Source organism: Python bivittatus, unplaced genomic scaffold (assembly GCF_059951505.1).
Source record: "Python bivittatus isolate LINGU-HERP-01145 unplaced genomic scaffold, Pbiv_v1 ctg000020_np1212, whole genome shotgun sequence".
Lineage (NCBI taxonomy): Eukaryota > Metazoa > Chordata > Lepidosauria > Squamata > Pythonidae > Python > Python bivittatus.
This window is the reverse complement of record NW_028277030.1, coordinates 58,343,399-58,362,036: the sequence shown is the minus strand read 5'-3', so window position 1 is coordinate 58,362,036 and position 18,638 is coordinate 58,343,399. Positions and strand designations below refer to the sequence as shown.

The 18,638-nt window shown below is 37.1% G+C and overlaps 1 protein-coding gene across 4 annotated transcripts in view; it reads right to left on the bottom strand.

Moving 5' to 3' along the window:
* Positions 1-711: 711 nt before the first annotated feature.
* SOBP (sine oculis binding protein homolog) overlaps positions 712-18,638 on the bottom strand; it is a 171,430-nt gene continuing 153,503 nt past the window's right edge. For 3 of the 4 annotated variants that reach the window (XM_088139064.1, XM_088139053.1, XM_007433311.4), the window contains 2 exons: positions 14,858-16,821; positions 712-1,102 (listed from right to left, as the gene is read on the bottom strand). In XM_088139064.1, the coding sequence (XP_087995190.1) occupies positions 14,860-16,821 (1,962 nt within the window). In that variant the 3' untranslated portion in view covers positions 712-1,102; positions 14,858-14,859. Of the gene's footprint in view, positions 1,103-5,938; positions 6,024-14,857; positions 16,822-18,638 lie in introns of all 4 variants that reach the window. The other variant, XR_015795844.1, reaches the window with a different exon arrangement.

Genomic DNA, 18,638 nt, shown 5'->3' with positions numbered 1-18,638 from the left:
CATGACAGGAGAAAGCAAATAGTGAAACAAAATCATGGGGGCTTGCTTCTCACTTTACCCCTGTGTTTTCATTGGCTTGGCCATACCTTTCTAATTATCATGAAAGAGCTTTGCATCTGGAGAGATTGTCTCACTGGCTTCCTGGATCACTGAAAAACCATCAGGGTTGAAATTTCATCCAAGTCTTTCATAACACCCAGCAAATATTTCCCCCAGATAGTTTTACACCTTGAGGGGATCCTTTTTTTTTTTTTGGTCTTTAGTTCAACACTCTTGCTCTGTTCCCAAAAGGGGTGCTATTTAGGGGAATTGAAAGAGAAAACCGAGAGGAATAAACATTTACTGAGTTCTCTTGGCATTCAGTCTCTGAAAAACCACAGTATAAACTATTCATGCTGCTTCTTACATCTGTCAAATCAAAATAAAAAATTAAAAGCCAGAAAAGTGTAACACTGAAAATATGGCATTAAAAAGGATAAAGGTGGCCTTTGTAAAAATAACACGGAAAAAGTATATTAGCCAATAAAATATTCTAATAACTCTTCATTTAAAAGTGCATCATGGGTAGGAGATAGAGATGACTCTGAAGTGTCAATACTCCAGTATAACCCCTTCAACCACCTCCCATTAAAACGCGAATAGGTCCAAAACCATACAATGCAAATCACAATTCTTCATGTAGCAGCAAAACCACAGCAGGTTTTTTTTGGGGGGGGGGGGATCCATTTCATTGTCCAACTTCAAATATTTGAACCTTGAAGTCTATGAGGAAAAAAAGTACATACATTGGTCCATGTGGCTTTAGAATCAGAGGAAAATCCTCCGTCGGCAAGAAACCAAAGGTTTAGGGAGAAGGGGACATGGTCATCGGAATGCTGAGTGTACTTTGAGGGGTCCAAGATGTGCTTACAGTCTTCTGAGCCAAAGGCACCCTAGGGTTTTAGCCTTCCCTCTGAGAGAAATGATGGTGGGAAATGGCTTTGCTTTCTTGATTTCTGACCAGTTATGGTGGTGAGTGGACCAGCTGGTGTTGTCTGGTGAAGTAGCACTGATTGCTCTGCTCCCTTTCTCCATGCAAGGTACCCTGTCAATATGAGCATTCCTGTAAAAATAAAAACATGTATGTTAATGTCTACACTACTTATCATGATTCATGCAGTGCTGTTTTCTGGTAAGAGATTGGGCATGCTTAATGCAATCTGAAGCTTAATGCAATCTGAAATTAGGGAGTAGATGTTTTACTACTGTTAATTTGATACAATGAAGATTCTCAGTCGTAACATTAAGGTTCTTTTAGGAGTAGAGAAAATAGAAGATTAAGGATGGAAAACATGCAGAGTAAGAAGCAAAATCAGAAAACAATATATTTTAGTTTAATTTACATTAGGTGTAAGAAATGTCTCTTCAACCCTATTCCTCAAAAAACCTTTGCAGTACAATCTACCAAATTCTCCTTCATAAAAATCCAACTGAAATGGTTACAGAATTTCTTTGGAATCAATGCTTCGTACAACTTTCCAAACCTCTAGAGCTGTCAGTGGCTGTGAGCTCAAAAACTATATTTCCATTTAATAATTTGAAGGAAAGAGATGATAACTCAAAATAATTTTGGATGGAATGTTGAACAACACTTCCTGTGGCTTACACTTATTTCTTGAGTCTGTCTTTCATCTGAGGTCTGACAGATTCATCAAGCACTGAAACAAACAAAACTTTTGGACTAAATACAATAAAGGAATGAAGATGCTCTCCATGGACAATGATATGACATCACTTTGCACTGTCTGAAAATCCCACCCCCTAGACTTGGATACCACTTCCCTCATTATATCATTGTCAGTTCAAGCCATGATATTCCCTGATTCTTATCTTTCCAAAAGCAGTATGTTAGTGTGGTGGTTTGGCTCAGAAACAAACTGACCAATATCTCCTGTCTGAAATTCAAGAATTAGCCAATCCAACTTATCTCCTATGTGGGTGGAAGGAAAAACAGCCAATGCTGTCTCCTTACATAGTCTCACTGTGTAATTTCAGTACAGAAAAAAATTCAAGAGCAGAGAAACTAAGAAAGCTAATCAACATAAGCTTAATAACTGCATGCTGTAATACCAAAGTGGAATTAATGGAAGAGGTACTAGCAATAGAAGATCCTATGTTACCCTATTAGATGGCAGTTTAATTTATCAAGGATCAGTGCTTGTATAAGAAAGAACATCTTGTGGGTTTCAGAAATATTCAGACATTGTATCTAGAACCTGAAATAGCAGGAATCCAAATTATGATGATAGGGTAGTTATTTAACCCACTTCTGTATGAATGGGTCATGTGAGACTGGAGAAATGTTGATCATAGTATATGAACAGGCAGGGTTGTCTAGTGTTTTTCCACCTCTCCCTCAATAAAGATTCACATAAACAGCCAACCCAACTGCACAGGAACTTGAACAGATGGTGGCCCTAATAATCTTCCATTTTCTAAAATAACGTATTGATTAATCCGCCTTGTAATTTAGTTTGCTAACATTTCTTAAAAGATACATTGGAACTATCTTAATTTCTGTGCTTGTTCAGTCCATCTCCAAGACAATGATAATTCACCCCATCTACAGTAGGTGGAATCACATGATTCATGAAGCACTGGAGGAAATACTATATATATCTGCCCAAAACAACCTCATATTTCCAGTTTAGATTTTTAGTGGAATTGATTGAAAAAATGGGCACAACTGGAAAATCCTGTACTAGCATTGCACTTTCAATCTCACATGCTACTCAGATAACTGAAAAATATTGAGGATTTATCTTACATTGCTTGGATCAGATACGAATTATAATATGAACAACTTTTGCTTGCAAGAAGTCAATTTCAGAGTTCCTCTATGATTTCAATAGTCTGTACGTAAAAATGCCATCAAAGGCAAGTAAAATATTTTTAGTGCTTTTTACACTTATATCCCAATAGAATGAATATTAAAAAGTAAAGTACCCAAGTTGAGCTTGATTCCTGGTGACATCATAGACACAACCATATAGGTTTCTTGGCAGAAATACAGAAGTGATTTGTCATTGTCTTCTTCCAGGATTTTTTTTTCCAAGTTTCCCAATTGAGCCTACAGCCTCGGAATTCCCTGGAGGAATCCCATCCAATGATTAACCAGTCCAACCCTGCTTTGCTTCTAAGTCCGTTCAAAGTCAGCCATGTTCCACCAACTGAGACAATTAATATTATGGTCTTATTATTGATAGCTGACATTATCAGAGTTCTAATACAATAGAAGGAAAGTTTTGGCTACTGGGAAAATGTTGATATAGACCAACAGTGCACCATACTCTTTAAGTAACTGTAATATAGTAATTAGTCCCCTGAGCACAGTATATGAACATTCATGATGGTGGTGGTGGTGGTGATGATGATGATGATGAAGCACCAGAATTCACTTAGCTCCTTTGGGACAGAAATGGGCTCAGAGCAAAGTCAAGGCCATGATTTTCTTAGGGAGGTTCTGCTGAAATAACCATAAATGTTTAGCTCTCCAGGTGGTATGTTCAGACCCACATATCCTTTCGGGTTGCTGTTCATTTGCATGAATTCTGTTCTTCTCAAAATCTGAATGCATTCGACATTTTTTATTGAAGCCTTTGCTTTTGAATAACCATTTATATGTCTCTCCTTCCCCATAAAATGAAATAAATGACACTATATCACTGCAGTTGGGAGAAACATATTATTTGGGGAGAAATAACAATGTGGGACCCATGGAGAAAGGAGTATGTAGTTATCTCTGAACATTCTTAATCAGCACTAGCTACTATTAACATTCAGTGTATTTAGTTTTCTACCTCAAATTCCTTTGTTAGCTTCTGCTCTTCTATCTCTTCTCTCCCCTGGTATATCTTCATCAAAACTGGAATATTTTTTCAGAGTTCACTATATTATATTGTGGCTTAGAAGAGGTAAACTTCACAGCTGTATGTGCATAGCGCTATTACTTATTCATAATTAAAGAGTACTATATAGGAATCCTGCACGGATTTGACTTATTTTCTTAATTTCAACTTCAGGACCCAATTTTCTTCCTTAAATATTGGGAATTGCTAAGTAACCATGTTCTTGTGCTGTGTTTCTTCACTACATTGGACTTAAGAACTGGACTTTGATGCAAGTGCACAACTGATGCTGTATAAATATTTTCCTTGCCTTTGACTTTAAGCTCTCAGGCAATAAGTTGCTTGAATACTAATGCTCTCTTCATTTTTAAATGAATTCTAATATTGAGAAAATTATAGTGTATTGTGCTACTAGGCTTAATAAAGATTTTTGTGTGAGTGCGTGTTTGAGTCAATCTTGACTCCTGGTGACTGCCAGGACAAGTCCCTGCAGTTTTCTTGGCAAGGTTTTTTGGAAGTGGTTTGCCCTTGCCTCCTTCCTAAGGCTGAGAGAGAGTGACTAGCCCAAGGTCACAGCTGGCTTTGTGCCTAAGGCGGAACTAGAACTCACAGCCTCCCAGTTTCTAGCCTGGTGCCTTAACTACTACACCAAATTGGCTCTCAATAAGGATCTTAGGAAATCTTATCTTCTTGCAACAAGTTGTATATAAGTCCATCATCACTGTCTTTCATGAACTGATTCATCTGTGGTACCCATCCTGTACCTGCACTGTTTCTACATTTTAGTAGAGTTTTCTGCAACCCTGGGCCTTCCATATGTGTTAAACTTCAGCCCTCATAATTACTGAAGTTCAACATCTCTGGAGGACATTGTCGGGGAAATCTATGTTAAGGTGGAATCAACTGCAGGCTCTAATTTTTGTCAGCAGTGCATGTTCTAAATTAAGAGTTAGTAAATGGTGGTCAACTTGTGCAATGGGACTTTCAGTTGGTCATGAAGGTACATTAAAAATAGATATTGTGAATGGAAGGGACTAAAGAGGATTGCAGCTATGTATGAAACGGCAGTTTGGTGTAATGGTTAAGGTCCCAGGCTAGGAATTGGGGGACTGTGAGTTCTAGTCCTGCCTTAGCCATGAAGCCAGCTGGGTGACCTTAGGCCAGACACTCTTTCTCAGCCCTAGGAGAGGCAAGGGCAAACCACTTCTGAAATCTTGCCAAGAAAACTGCAGGGACTCGTCCACGCAGTCGCCAGGAGTCAATATTGACTTGAAGGCACAAACACAGACACACACATGAAACTGCAGTCAGCTCACTATGCATCCTTTTGCATAACTGTTCATATTCCATGCTTTTTCAAAATATCCTGGAAAAAAGAGTGATATCTTTGGGAAAAGACCTTTAAATAGCAGATCAAGTAAGTCATACAAAATGTACAACTATCAAAAGTATCAGCATGCAGCAGATTGTAACAATAGCAAGTTTTACACTTCAGGAGGATTCTCAGAAATTACTTAAAATTACTCTAAACATAGGACAGACTAACGGCAGAACTGCAAAGAATTCAAACCTAATAGTTTGCTTCATTTTACACTACACAAGCACTTCAATATGCACATTTCCAAAGGAAATAATTTTGTTACACACTAGTTTTCAAAACAAAGATTGGAAGTTCAAATTTAATTGGGGGGTGGACATTAAACATAGAGGATTTTTTTTCAAAGAGTTTGATCTTTTTGTCTCTAGATATTTATTATTATAAATTGGCTTAAACTTTAGAAACATTTTAGGAACACTTGGAAGACTAAGCCAGCTGCTGGGTGGATATTCTTACAGATGAAGACATATGTTAAACTGGAATATAATTCTTTCAAATACCAAGAAGTCTGGGGAAATAAATCCATGGATACCAACAAAGAGACCTAATATTGTGGAACACTTATGCAATGGGAAGTTAGCACCTGATTTTCACTGAGTTAAATAAACATACATTTCTTACTAGGGGATCACATTCAGGTGTTTAGCCAGACTTGTAGAGTTTTCATATTTACCTTTTTTTCATTCCTTTTCTGGTGCACAAATATAGTTCCAGCCACAAACACCCTTCACAAGAGTACAACAGTTTCCACATGGTACCTAATGGACAATGCACAGTGGAATTGAACAATAAGGTTCAAACCTAGTACAAAATTTTACTATTATTTAATTCACTTCTATCCCGCCTTTTTATGAGTTCAAGGCGGCTGACATGGGGAGTTCAAAGCGGCTTAGAAAAATCCTGTGTGGTGGGTTGGGCTAAGGATGACTAGCCTAAAGTCTCCAGGTGAACTCCATGAGTGAACAGGAGTTGAACCTGGCCAAGTTATTAAAATGCAAATATTTCTGGTGATTTACAGAGGTTGGACTACAGTTTCTATCATCCCCACAAATAGCTGTGATGGGATTTTAACTCAATATATCTGGAAGACAGCTTGTTCTAAATTTTCCATGGTGATGCTACTTTTTTTCAGGTAACACATATGGAATTAGAATTCCAAAATTACAGTAATTAATGTTGAATTATAGCTACATCTTTTTAAAAGGTAAAAGCAAAAAGATACATTAAATGTATGCTGAATTTTCAATGAAACTGAAGATGGTTGAAAAGAGAGGGGCCATGATTGATTTTAGCCCAGGGAAGTTTCACTCTATGGGCACAGTTCATAGTCAGATTAGAAGTTTAATTCTCTATTTGAAAGGATAGAAATTTAGTTTTAATATATAACACCTATAATGCTTCTCCTCTCCACTGATTCTCTCTGACTTGTATTAAAAGTTCCCCCTGTAACCCTGCCTTTCCATCTGTAATTCTGCCTCTCCATCTTGTCTCCTATATGCGACTGTATTCGCCATTAATTTGGCAAAGCACAAGGTTGAGACTATGCATCTTCTAGGCTAAGGTCTAGTTTGGCTCTAAGCCAGTGTTATTAGCTGAGTTGGTTTGCATATTCTTGCCTTATTTATTTTTATAATGCGTAAGTTTGAATTTCAGAAAGAAAAATGGTTTCAAGTTGTGGCATAACTAAGAATCTACTTAGGATATCTAAGGATTCAAAATGTTATATCTATACAAAGATAAAGAAAACCTCAGAGGTCTGCTGAAATTCACCTTTCATCCATGCTTGCTCAGTCTGCTCTCCTGCCCCACAGCATGCATGCATGCATGCATCTCTCTCTCTCTCTCGCTCTCTCGCTCTCTACCTACCTGATGAGCAGCAGTGATTTGTTAACTGGAAACATGCCATGTAGGATGAATTACCCACCCCTTCCTTGCCATTGTATTGCTCAAAATTGCAGACTTTTAATTCAAAAAGAATTCACACAATATGCTAACCCAATGTCAAACAAATCACATTGTAGCTTACAGTGATATACATAAACCTAGCCAATTCTGGTTTATTCACTAAATCAAGATAGGTCAAACCATGGTTTAGCATGATGTGCAGTCCCATTAAAAGTTGTGTGTCTTATGTACTGAAGAAGATGAGCTTCATGAGGCATCACCCTAAATAGGCACATGGAAGAGGACAGAGAACTCCCATTCTATGGGAGGATACACTGAAAGGGAAGGATGGAGGAAAAAATGCTTCTATTTAGCCTGTTCAAAATACTGCACCCTGTCATTTTCATTTATTTTATTACTTACAAGATTATGTTAAGTCATACATCAAAGGCAAAGTGTCTGCTCTATGGACCATGGAATAAAGAATGATGGATGCCATTTAGTTTCAACTTATTTCACTGCAAACTGGGATTCTTTGGGAAAAAGTGGAGGGATACCAATACTTTTGGCCGTGTCTGTATTTTACCCTAGACATACATACATTATAAAAAATTGAGTAATGAGAATATGACCAGATAAGATGTAAACACTTTATGGAAAGGAATGTAATGGAAAGTTATTTTAATCCTAAACAGATCTACTCAGAAGTAAGCCCCATCAAATTCAAAAGAGTGAATTAAATACATTTGTATAGGATTTTGGCCATAATAGTGGATTATAGAGCTATAGAAACAATTGAAAACATTAAAAATGATAGTAGGACATTTTTCTTATAAGCTATAGTTAGGTGAATATGAAATGTAAGATTTAAGTAATATTTGTGTACATAAATTAACACAAAATATATAAAGCTATATAGTCTTGACTTGTGGATTAGTAGTACTCTACATATGGACACTTGATGATTTTAAATAGTAAGACAAAACAACTTTTTTCTATGTAAATGACTAATAGATGGGAAATAAATATAAAAATCATGGCAACAGAATTCACATTGGCATTGCAAATGCAGATATTACAGATTTTCCCTATGGTGCTCCTCCTGTGCTTGCTGCTGCAGTAGCTTTTAAACCAGAGCTTCAGAATGAAGATAATCCCACAGATCCATGTAGCATCTGGGGCCAAATGTTTGAATGCTCAAACATTTTTATTTTCAGCATCGTATTGATCTATAAAATCTATATAGCCACAATATTTAAATGTTTAATATGTTTTCCAGGCTACTTGAGTAAATATAATGATTCAGTATATGTTTAATAAGGAACCTAAAAGCATATTGAGCAATTATACACTACTTATTTATCCAATCGCAAAGCCACTCAATTCTTTGTCGACTCTGGGCAACTTACAGATAAAAAAGAAAAAACAATATAGATAAATATGAGTTAAAAGATTCTGGCTGACTGGATCAAAGTGACAAAATACAGTCACAATTTGTTGATATAAATTGAAAGGTTTTTGGTTGTATTCTGAACCATCATTTAAATTTGTTTCATTTTACAAATTAAATATCTTTGAAATTCCACCTGAAGAGATTAATCTCTTTCTGTACTCCCATATTATTCACCATAGTTAAAATAATGAATGGAGAAGAATGTAGTGGACTAAAATATTGAGGTTTATGCAAGCTTACTATCACTGGAAATCAATTAAAGCATTATGGCCCTCTAGATATCTGACCTATCTTGAATGTCAAGCAGGCCAGTGACCTTGGGAATATTCTATTTCCAGTGCACTAGAACAAAATCAGGTGGATGGGCACACATAGAACACCTCTTGGCAATTCAAATAGAAATCAAAATACATATTTTCCCAGGATTGTGTTGCAGGTATGGGAGGTGGCTGTGTGATTCTGAGAAAAGACACAGCTGCTTTAAGGAGTTGCCATTCTATGTTTTTAACATTAAAATTCTAAATGGTACTTTTATGGGCAATAATTCCACTGTGCCATAACACAAAATGATTTGTTGAAAGTTAAAGGATACTTTACCAATTTCCATAAAATTTGGCATGTTATCTGACAAATCATCAGATGAGCCAAAGTTAGGTGTGCTCAGCTTATAAATCAAGGGAAAAGTCTACAGTTACTCACAAGATAAAAGGACAGACCAAACAAGATTTTTTTAAAAAAAGAATAACATTAATTTAATTCTGTATAAACTGAAAAGTTTAAGTCCCACTGCATACAGTAGAGCTTATTTCTAAATTAACATGTACAGGATTGCATAATTAGAAAGCACAGGATATGAAGTAAAGCTTATTTCAGCTTCTTCTTGTTATTCAACTGGTAGTCTAAATTTACTATGGAAATAAAGGGCATTCAGTCATACAAACAAATAAGGAAACTCATATTTGCATTGCTGATCCAAAAACTTATTTTTCCAATAATTCATATGTTTATTAGATACCATGTTAGGCTGCTTTAACCCCATTGATTTAGGAGATCTCACTGTAGACAGGTCTCCTAGAGTACAAAGAAGTGAGAACAAAATGGAACGTTGTGTCAGCTTATTTGTTTTGATATGGTTGTTCTTCATATTATCATACTTCCAAGGAAACAGAGTTCATTCCACTAAAACTTATGCCATAATAAATCTACTTGTGTTTAAGGTGTGTCACACAGCTCTTTTTTATTTTAACCACATCATATGTTAGCAAATCAGCAGCTGGAAAATTTCTAATCTTTATACTTTAAAAAAGTTTCCATTGTATTGTTTTTGCGACAAGTTTCTGTCTCTAGTTGCCTAAGCTAGCAGAATGGTTTAGAATATTGAGTTGCTCAGGAATAAACCAATTTTTACTTCAGGTTCTGTGAGAGAAAGAACAGATGACAGAGAAAAAAAAAGTCACATTAAGGATTAGTAGGAAGAGGTCAAGAAAGATAAGGGTCAAAAAGGAGGAGCAGGTGTAAAATAAGGCATGAGATAGAGTCAAAAAGACAAAACTTGAAGGATAAGGAATTAGTCAGAGAAGAAGCACTTGAGAAATTTCATAATACTTAAGACACCATATGCCACAGACAAAAATGCTAGGGAGACTGGTCATGTGAGAAGGTGAAAAATGGAAATGGGACATAGGAAATGTGTAGTGGAGGCATGGAACTGAAAAAAAAAAATAGTAGAAAGTAGGGGTGTAGGATTATAGCAATATAGAGCCAAGGTTGAAAATGGGAACCAAGATTATTAATTAGAATCTAGGTCCTGTCAAGGAATGTTGCTGGTTGCGGCATTTACTATCACTGCAGCACTATGATCCAACTACTGGAAGGAGACAATGGGGGTTAAGAAGCAGATGGGAGTGAACTTTAGGGGGTTATCTCAGGGGTGGTCAATCTTTTTCTGGCTTGGAAGTATACTTTAGGCCTGTGGGTGGTGTAGTCTGTGACATGACACCAGTTGAGAGGGCAAGTCCAACATTTTCAGGCCCATCTTGTTTCGGGGGGGGGGATTTTTAAAGGGACACAATTGGCCCTATGACCCACCATGTGAAAAATCAATCCAATTGGGGGGTTCATTGGAGGTTAAAAGGTATAATGGGTACCTTATGCCCCTACAAGTCTTTGAAGGCATTCATCTCTCCCCTTAATACCCCACAACCAAAAAATGCAGAAAAGGATTTTCCCACTACCTGAAGGATCTGACAGTTGGAAATGGTGTGCTTACAACCAAAGAACTGCCTACCCCTGGATATATTTTACAGGGTTTGAGACCTTTTTATGACCAAGACCCCCACCTGGAATCTGAGTGCCATACTAAAGCCATGGTCCAAAGAAAGGGCAAGGCTAAATCAAAAACCAAATTTGGTTTAACACAAAATTTAAAATTAAATACAACTAATACAGTTATTTCCATTTTTGTCTGTTAAATTCCAAGGAAAATTCATCAGCAATTTTTGAAAGAGCTTTGAGTGAGTTATGCAGGTTATACAGTCCTTATATAGCACATCTAGACTGTTAGATATTTACTTCTCTTATTTTAAGAAATCAAAACAACTTGTGCTTTTATTTACAACTGTTAAACTAGTGGGTCGCCTAGTTTGCTGATGATAACAAAATATTCAAGATGGTGAAAATCAAAAGTGATTGTGAAGAGCTTCCGAAGGGTCTCTTTGAACAAAGTGAGTGGTCAGTGAAATGGCAAATGTGGTTCAATTTCAGAATGTATAGAGTGATTAACACTGAAGCAAAAACCTTGATTTCACATATAACCTGATGATATCAGACTTGTCTGTAACTAACCAGAAAAAAGATCTTGAATGAATAGCTCTTGAAGGTGTCAAAAAGGTGTGTAGCAGCTATGGAAAATGTAAATTTTAGGGCTCATTAGGAAAGGGACTGAAAAGACTGAAAATTGCCAACATTGTAATACTCCTCTTATACAAATCTATGGTAAGTCTTCATCTGGAAGATCTTCCTCACCAATTGATGCATGATGCCCACTAATTTAGATGGCTTTAAAGGGCCATCTTTAAAATTATATAAATTCATGGAGAATAGGTCTCTCAAGGGCTGTTAGTCTTGAAGACTCAATATTAACTCATAATTGAGGGGTTTGGTACCTGAAAACACCAGCTGCAGCTGGAAATGAGCTGTTTCCATCTCCTTTTTGTGTTTCTCCTCTAGTTCGTCACTATGAGAAACAAAATCCTGCGACTTTGGTATGATGCAGCTATATTTATGTTCCTCTAAAAATTTAACATTTGTGTCAGGGTATTATGCATGTTTTATCGTCTTTCTCCCTTTATATAAAAGATATTAGATAAAATTAGGAAATTAGCAGAGCATAAGGTTACACTTAATCTATGCTTAATACCATTTAATAATGATTGAAGTGACTTTTAAAAAAAGATATAGATATGGTAATTAATTTGCTGTATCCTGCAAAACTACCTCTGACCGAATGAATGAATGAATGAATGAATGAATGAATGAATGAATGAATGAATGCTGGCATATTGCACTTCCACGAAAAGTAAAAGAATTAAGCCCAGTTTAGAAGAAATACTGCAGATGCTTCATACAGACTCCAATCCTATGCACATTTACCCAGGAATAAGCATAACTTAATACACAGTGTATTACTTTTAAATAAAATGTGATGTAAATTACATATTCATACACACACACACACACACGAAAGTAACTGAAGAACTAAAAATGGGATTTGGATTGGGGGGTTTAATTTAATTATTTTCTTCTGTGTCATATTTTATTTATTTTATTCTATTTACTAAATTTATTATGATTGCCCACTCCAGAAGATGCCTGATATTCCTGATATACAGTAAACGTTTTCCCCATTGCAGAGAAAATAGTGCTCTAATGGTGAGGTATGAGGGGGATTTAGATTAGAAAACTGGTACATTGCCTCAGTCTAATCATTTCTCCACCTCACCTGCCCAGTGAATACTTTTAAAAGTACGGAAGAAACCTGCCCAGAAAGCTATTAAACCCCCTCCTCTAGCTAAGTCTCAGTGTGAACAACCAATGGATTTAATAAGATATTTTTGAGGATTAGGCAGTTGATTTACAATGGTGGCCACTGTTTTGATTTTCCTATGGAACCAGGTAGAAAATGGAATAATTATTTTTAATGTAGGTTGTTATACTTTACTGTTAGTTAAGAATTCAATGCAATTCCTACATTTTTTTTAATTGGCAAGGATGCATATATCAGTTAAATAATATTCATTATTATTACATCTATTAACCTTTAATAATCCATGGAACTTTAGTAACTACATGACACTCGACAATCCCGATAGAAACAAATGCACAAATCTACAGGAAGTGCTGCATTTCCTGAAATACAAAATGTTCTAGAGTACTGCAAACGTTATAATATTGGTAACAGAACAATATGCAGAATGTTCACAAGAAATACATAACAGCACAAAAACAATTAGGTGGAAAGATCCTTAATATAATTATATGTCTGTATGTGTGTATAGAGCAGACCTGACTATCACATGATACATAAAGTAACTCAGGGTTCTTCCTCACAGCTGTATTGAAGTGCTTGAGCTGGCAGAAAACTATTCCAGTCTAAAAAATTGTGCCCCCTGCCAGTCCCTCTCCTGCCATAGCACGATGTCAGCAAAAGGTGCTATCCTTGTTTACAATATACAAGGCACATTAGGGATAGAGAATGATGGCTTCGTTTTCCACCCATCCACTGAATGGCAGTCACCAGCCAGTGAGACAGCATCTCCTTGGTATGGGTTGGGGCTGGGGCTGGAGGATGAGGTAAGTTTTGACAGATGGCTAGACAGATCAGTTCAGCTATTTGTCAAAACTCAGTCAAAGAAATGTTTTGTCAGGGTACCTTAAAGAGAGAGGTTTAAGCCCTATTCTGGAGTAGCCTTATTCCAGTGCTAGTCCAGAAGAGTAGTAAATTTATGCTCAAAAGCATTTTGACAGGAAAGGGAATGTTGCACCCTGAAACATCAGACATACAGCCAGCAATCTTCTTCTGCTTTATTAAGCAGACTTCCCTTCACTACCACTCATCAGTTGCTGTTCAACTGCTGCACGTATTGCCTGATTAAACAGGAAACACTACTTTAACCCTAGAACAGCTAAGAACAACATATGGGGTGAGATTAAGGCAATATCGTAAGGAGAAAAGGGATCTTCCTGGGGAGCAGTCATACTATGGCTAGAGACTAATGGGGAAAGCCCTCAGTATAGTATCACTGAAACAAACCAGTATTGAAATATCAGAAGTCTGTATCTGCTCTGCAAGCATAGACATAAAAAGCAGAACATCAGTGAGATTAAAATCCAAAATGTGTATCTCTCATATTAGGTATTTCTTCAGAATATTATTACAGCTCTCATACAAAGATGTAGTGGGCAATTATATGTTTGATAATTCTGTGTCAAAAATAAGGCTCTACAAAACCTTATTGTGTTCTACAAAAAAAGTAATTTTTTGTATACTAGGTTGCCCTAGCTGAGGAACATTAAAAGTGGATATTACAGCAGCATAAATAAAGCTTTTTAAAGGCAGAGAAAACAGAGAAACGTCATGGAGAAGTGACCCCACAGCACTGTGACTCAACAGTTAAGAATCCTACTAGTAAGCAGCATCTGAACTTTTATCTCCACTCAAACAAAGCTTGCAGAAACTCATGATACTGTTCTTGGCTACTTTAAAAACTATATGTTTCAGAAAATATTTGATGAAGATTAAAAGGCATGATTTTACATTTCATGTAATTCCAAGTTTTAGAATGGTTCTTCCTAAAATTATCTTAAAATGTACGGTGATAATTAAACCCACAAGTCCCAAAATGCTGTTTTACAGATGACTTAGCCCTAGAGACCAGGTTAATTTCCTGATCTTAAAAACTAACACTGAAAAGGATCCTTTAGTTAGCATATATATCTCACTACCATTTCTTTGCCAGAGTTGTAACAGAATATTCCATGAGCATAAAGAAACAGACACTGTTGATGTATGTAAAACAAGTACAAAAATGTTGTATGACAAAGACAAGACATATGTAATGAATTTAAGGGAATGAGTTGATTAACTTGAATCTTTTTCCCTGCTTCTCAAATGGTGACCTCCTTATATTGTTACGTCTACCTGAAAATACCGGTATCAATTCTACTCACACAGAAGACTTTAGGGATTACACAAACCTTTACTTATTCTGATTTCGAATTCGGAGACACCTCCTTTTCAGTGGTGGCTCTAGATCTTCTGGCCCCGTGCTGAGAATTGGCGTTGAAATAATGCACGGTCCAATAGCAGTCTTTTCCGCTGGTTTGGGCACAGGCTGGATGACGCAGCCTGCTTTGGGTAACATCCGCAAAGCATATGCATGATCCTCATCGGCAGGATTGTTAAGGTTGGGATCTTGTTTGTCTCCCCCAAACAGAGATTCTTCCCCCGTCTTCTTACCAGACTCTCCTTCTCGGCGACAGTTTGATGTACAGTTGTTTTCCTTAACTGATTCCAGCTCGCTCACTGGCAACTCCTCCAGTGAGGAGGGTTGAAGCTGAGTCTTTTTCTGCTCTTGGGGTGGTTCTGAGTTCTTAGAAATCTCTGGGCCTTTTGTGCCATTCACAATGACATTGCAAGCTGCAGCTGCAGCATTTTCTGGAGTGCCAGAGGCAACTGGGAGGGAGCCGCTTTGAGGTGGGTCACTACCAGCTAATGTTTTTGTTTCAGTGGGGCTGCAATTTTTTCTGCAGTCGTTGCAGTTCCTTTTCTCTGAGCTACCAAAAGTCAGATTTACAACACTGCTAGCTTCATGTTCAACTTTGACTTCAGCATATAAAGCCCTGTGGATAACATTGTGTAGTCTAGACCTGTGACCTACAGTTAAGTCTATCACACCATCCTGTGGTCCCTGTAGTACTGTAGGAAAACCAAACTTGTTGTTCACTGGGCTACTCGATCTCACAGTCAAATCAACAACTTCATTTTTACTGTGCTGTTGATGCACTTGGGTTTGATTTAAGGACTGGCCTGAGCAGCTTGGTGTTGAATCAGAAGGCTTGGAAGGGCCTTGTTTAGAATTCCTTGGGGACACAGAGTTACTCGTTGGCTTAGCCCCTGTTGTGTCACTGGATGTATTTGGAATGAAGCTTTCCCCGTTGCTCGAGAAGCCATTTGGGGGCTTGGAATCATTGATGTGAGGAATGGGGATTGGAATTGGGATTGGAACAGGAAGTGGAACGATAACAGGATATGGCACTAAGAGGGTTGGTGGTGGCACTAATGGGGCAAGAGATGGCAAACCGAAGTTCATCATCTGTGGCATGGGCATAGGACCATTTGGCATCATGCTTACAGGAGGGAAGGGAAGAGTAGGCAAAGGAACTCCTGGAGGTGGAGGGGGTAGTAAGCCTGGAGGATTTCCAGGCATGGTTGGAGTCGTTGGAGGATGGATATGAGGTGACAGCATTGGCCTATGCATTGGGCTGGAAGTGGGGCCTATATTTCTAGGACCACCTGGTGGTGGGCCAATTCCAGGAATCATTGGATTGGACAGAGGGCTATTTGGATTTGAGGCATGATGAGGTGGCCCTCGAATAAATGGTGGACGAATCTGCTGCAGAATTTGCTGTTCCATGAATATGGGCAAGGGAACTGGTCCACGGTTTGTCATCACCATGGGTGGACTTCGAGGTGGGACACCAATTGGAGGCACAATGCTAGCAGGTGGCTGAACAGAAACAGGTGGAATATTTGGATTCTCACTGATGGGAATAGGTTTGGGAACTGGTGTTGGGATTTTAGTGACAGAGCAGTTGGCAGTATCAGATGGAGAGGCAGTGGTAGACGTGGATGGTCCAGGACCTTGAATTTGGCCAGCTGCAGACACTGGGGATGGGGCCTTTCTCCGAGCATCTGCTAGCGGTATATTCCAAGAATCTGGAGTCAGCAGCTGCACCCCAGTGCCTTCTGCTTTATTTTCTACTGGAGGATGTAATGTGCTGCAGAGTCCAGCTGGAAGATTGGCCTGTGTCTCTTTGTAGAAAATGTCCATTTTGTACTGATTGAGACATTTTGCACTGCAGAATTGAAGCCTTCTTTCCCCGTCCCCAAAATCCAGATACTCTTTTGTGTGTCTTATGTGCTTACACCAGTCACACACCTACAACACAGTAACAAAATCAAAACAGGTAAGAAAAAAGTGATTTCTTTTTTATAATGTCATTTGCATTAAAAGTATTTTTTACTTTTGATAACTGATTTTTAAACATCTGAATTATCCAGAAAAAATATATTTCATGAAACTTGTATGCCCTGATCCCAAAATATAGCTGATCTAACATTGTTAGGTATATAGATAAATATATAAATATACACCGAGACACCTGCCCACACACAACTTATTTTTATAATATTTAACCTAGTTGTCATCTACAGTGTTGAGCATCTTTAGAAAATGAAAGCAATAGTACTGTGCATGTATGTGTATTTTTGTCTATATTCATACCTAAATGATGTTCTGGAAAAGCAACAGGATTGTAAAAAGATTTTTTAGAATTATCATGAAAGCATAAGGTGGTGTATATAGTGGAACTGAAGTACTGCACAATATAAGCGACTGCCCTATCAATCAGAAAATTCTCACTTCAGAACTTATCTCTGCCATGAACTCAGGAAAAACCACCCTATATTAGTTTACTCAAAGCAAACTGTATTCCATTCAAGAGGATTTATTGCCTATTAATTACATACAGGATTGCAGGCTCAGGGCTTCTCCCCACATCTACAACATAGATGTAATAACCTATGTGACTTTCATTTGGATTTGCCCTCTTTCTTAAAAAATATTAAAAACTAAGCATTCTTAGGCTCCAATCTTAAATAAAATGAGTAGGAAGTAAATCTCATTGAACATACTGAGACTTTTGAGTAAACATGTATAGAATTGTACTGTAAAACTTTATATAAATGTTAGGAGATATTATTATAAAGCATGATCACAGTCCAGCATAACATTAAGAGGTTTAAGATCAATGACTATAATGGGCCTTAATTCAGATGATGGCCTTCATGCATAAGCAAAGCTGAATTGGGCATGTGGATTTTGACTGACAAATTGAACTCAAGTCATAAAAATAAGATCAAGGAACATTTGGAAAATGACCCCATGACTTTTGAAAACTGAAAGCAAATCATCTATAATAAGGCACAAGAATGCAGCCTGACATTTTAAATTACTGAAATGCCATAAATAGCAATGGTGGGATAGCATTAAGTTGTATCCAAAAAACAAAACCATCATATAGCATTAGATTTGAGTTCCAATTATGAAGTAGAAAATAATAATAAAACCTGGGTGAATTTCAACTATTCTGAAACTGTGATATTTTAACAAGCTGGAAAGATTATCCAAGCTGTTTGCCCATGCTTTTTCACTAGTCATTTTTGAATACATTTTTGGCAGACAAAAATGGATGTAACCAATTTTCAAAAAATAAGGCAAAACCCCTTATGATGATGATAGTCTTTCTGTACCAAATACAAGTTATTTTCTGTCCTATTATTTGGTGTGGTAAAGATATTGCCATTTTTTAAAAAAAGTAAATTATGGTTCTAGAACTAATTAAGCTATGAAAGGTTTTCCCAGTTGTAAGTCACTAGAAACCAAAGTTCAAAAAAGAGACATTCTAGGTTTTGGAATCCATTACTTCAGATAAATTATTATGATTTCATTAACACATTAATACTGCAACACCAACAGCTCTCACAGATGGCAGAGACATGATCTACAATGCAAATATGACTCTTGTTTGCACAAATGCCTTTTCCTTCATATGGCATTTTAAACAAGAATTAAAATGAATAATCTTTCCACAGCTATAAACAGATAAACAGATGTCAGAATTTTCTGTGCCTTTTTTACAGATTTTATACGCAGTGACAGTCTCAGATTTTGTCATTCATTTCATTCTAATAATA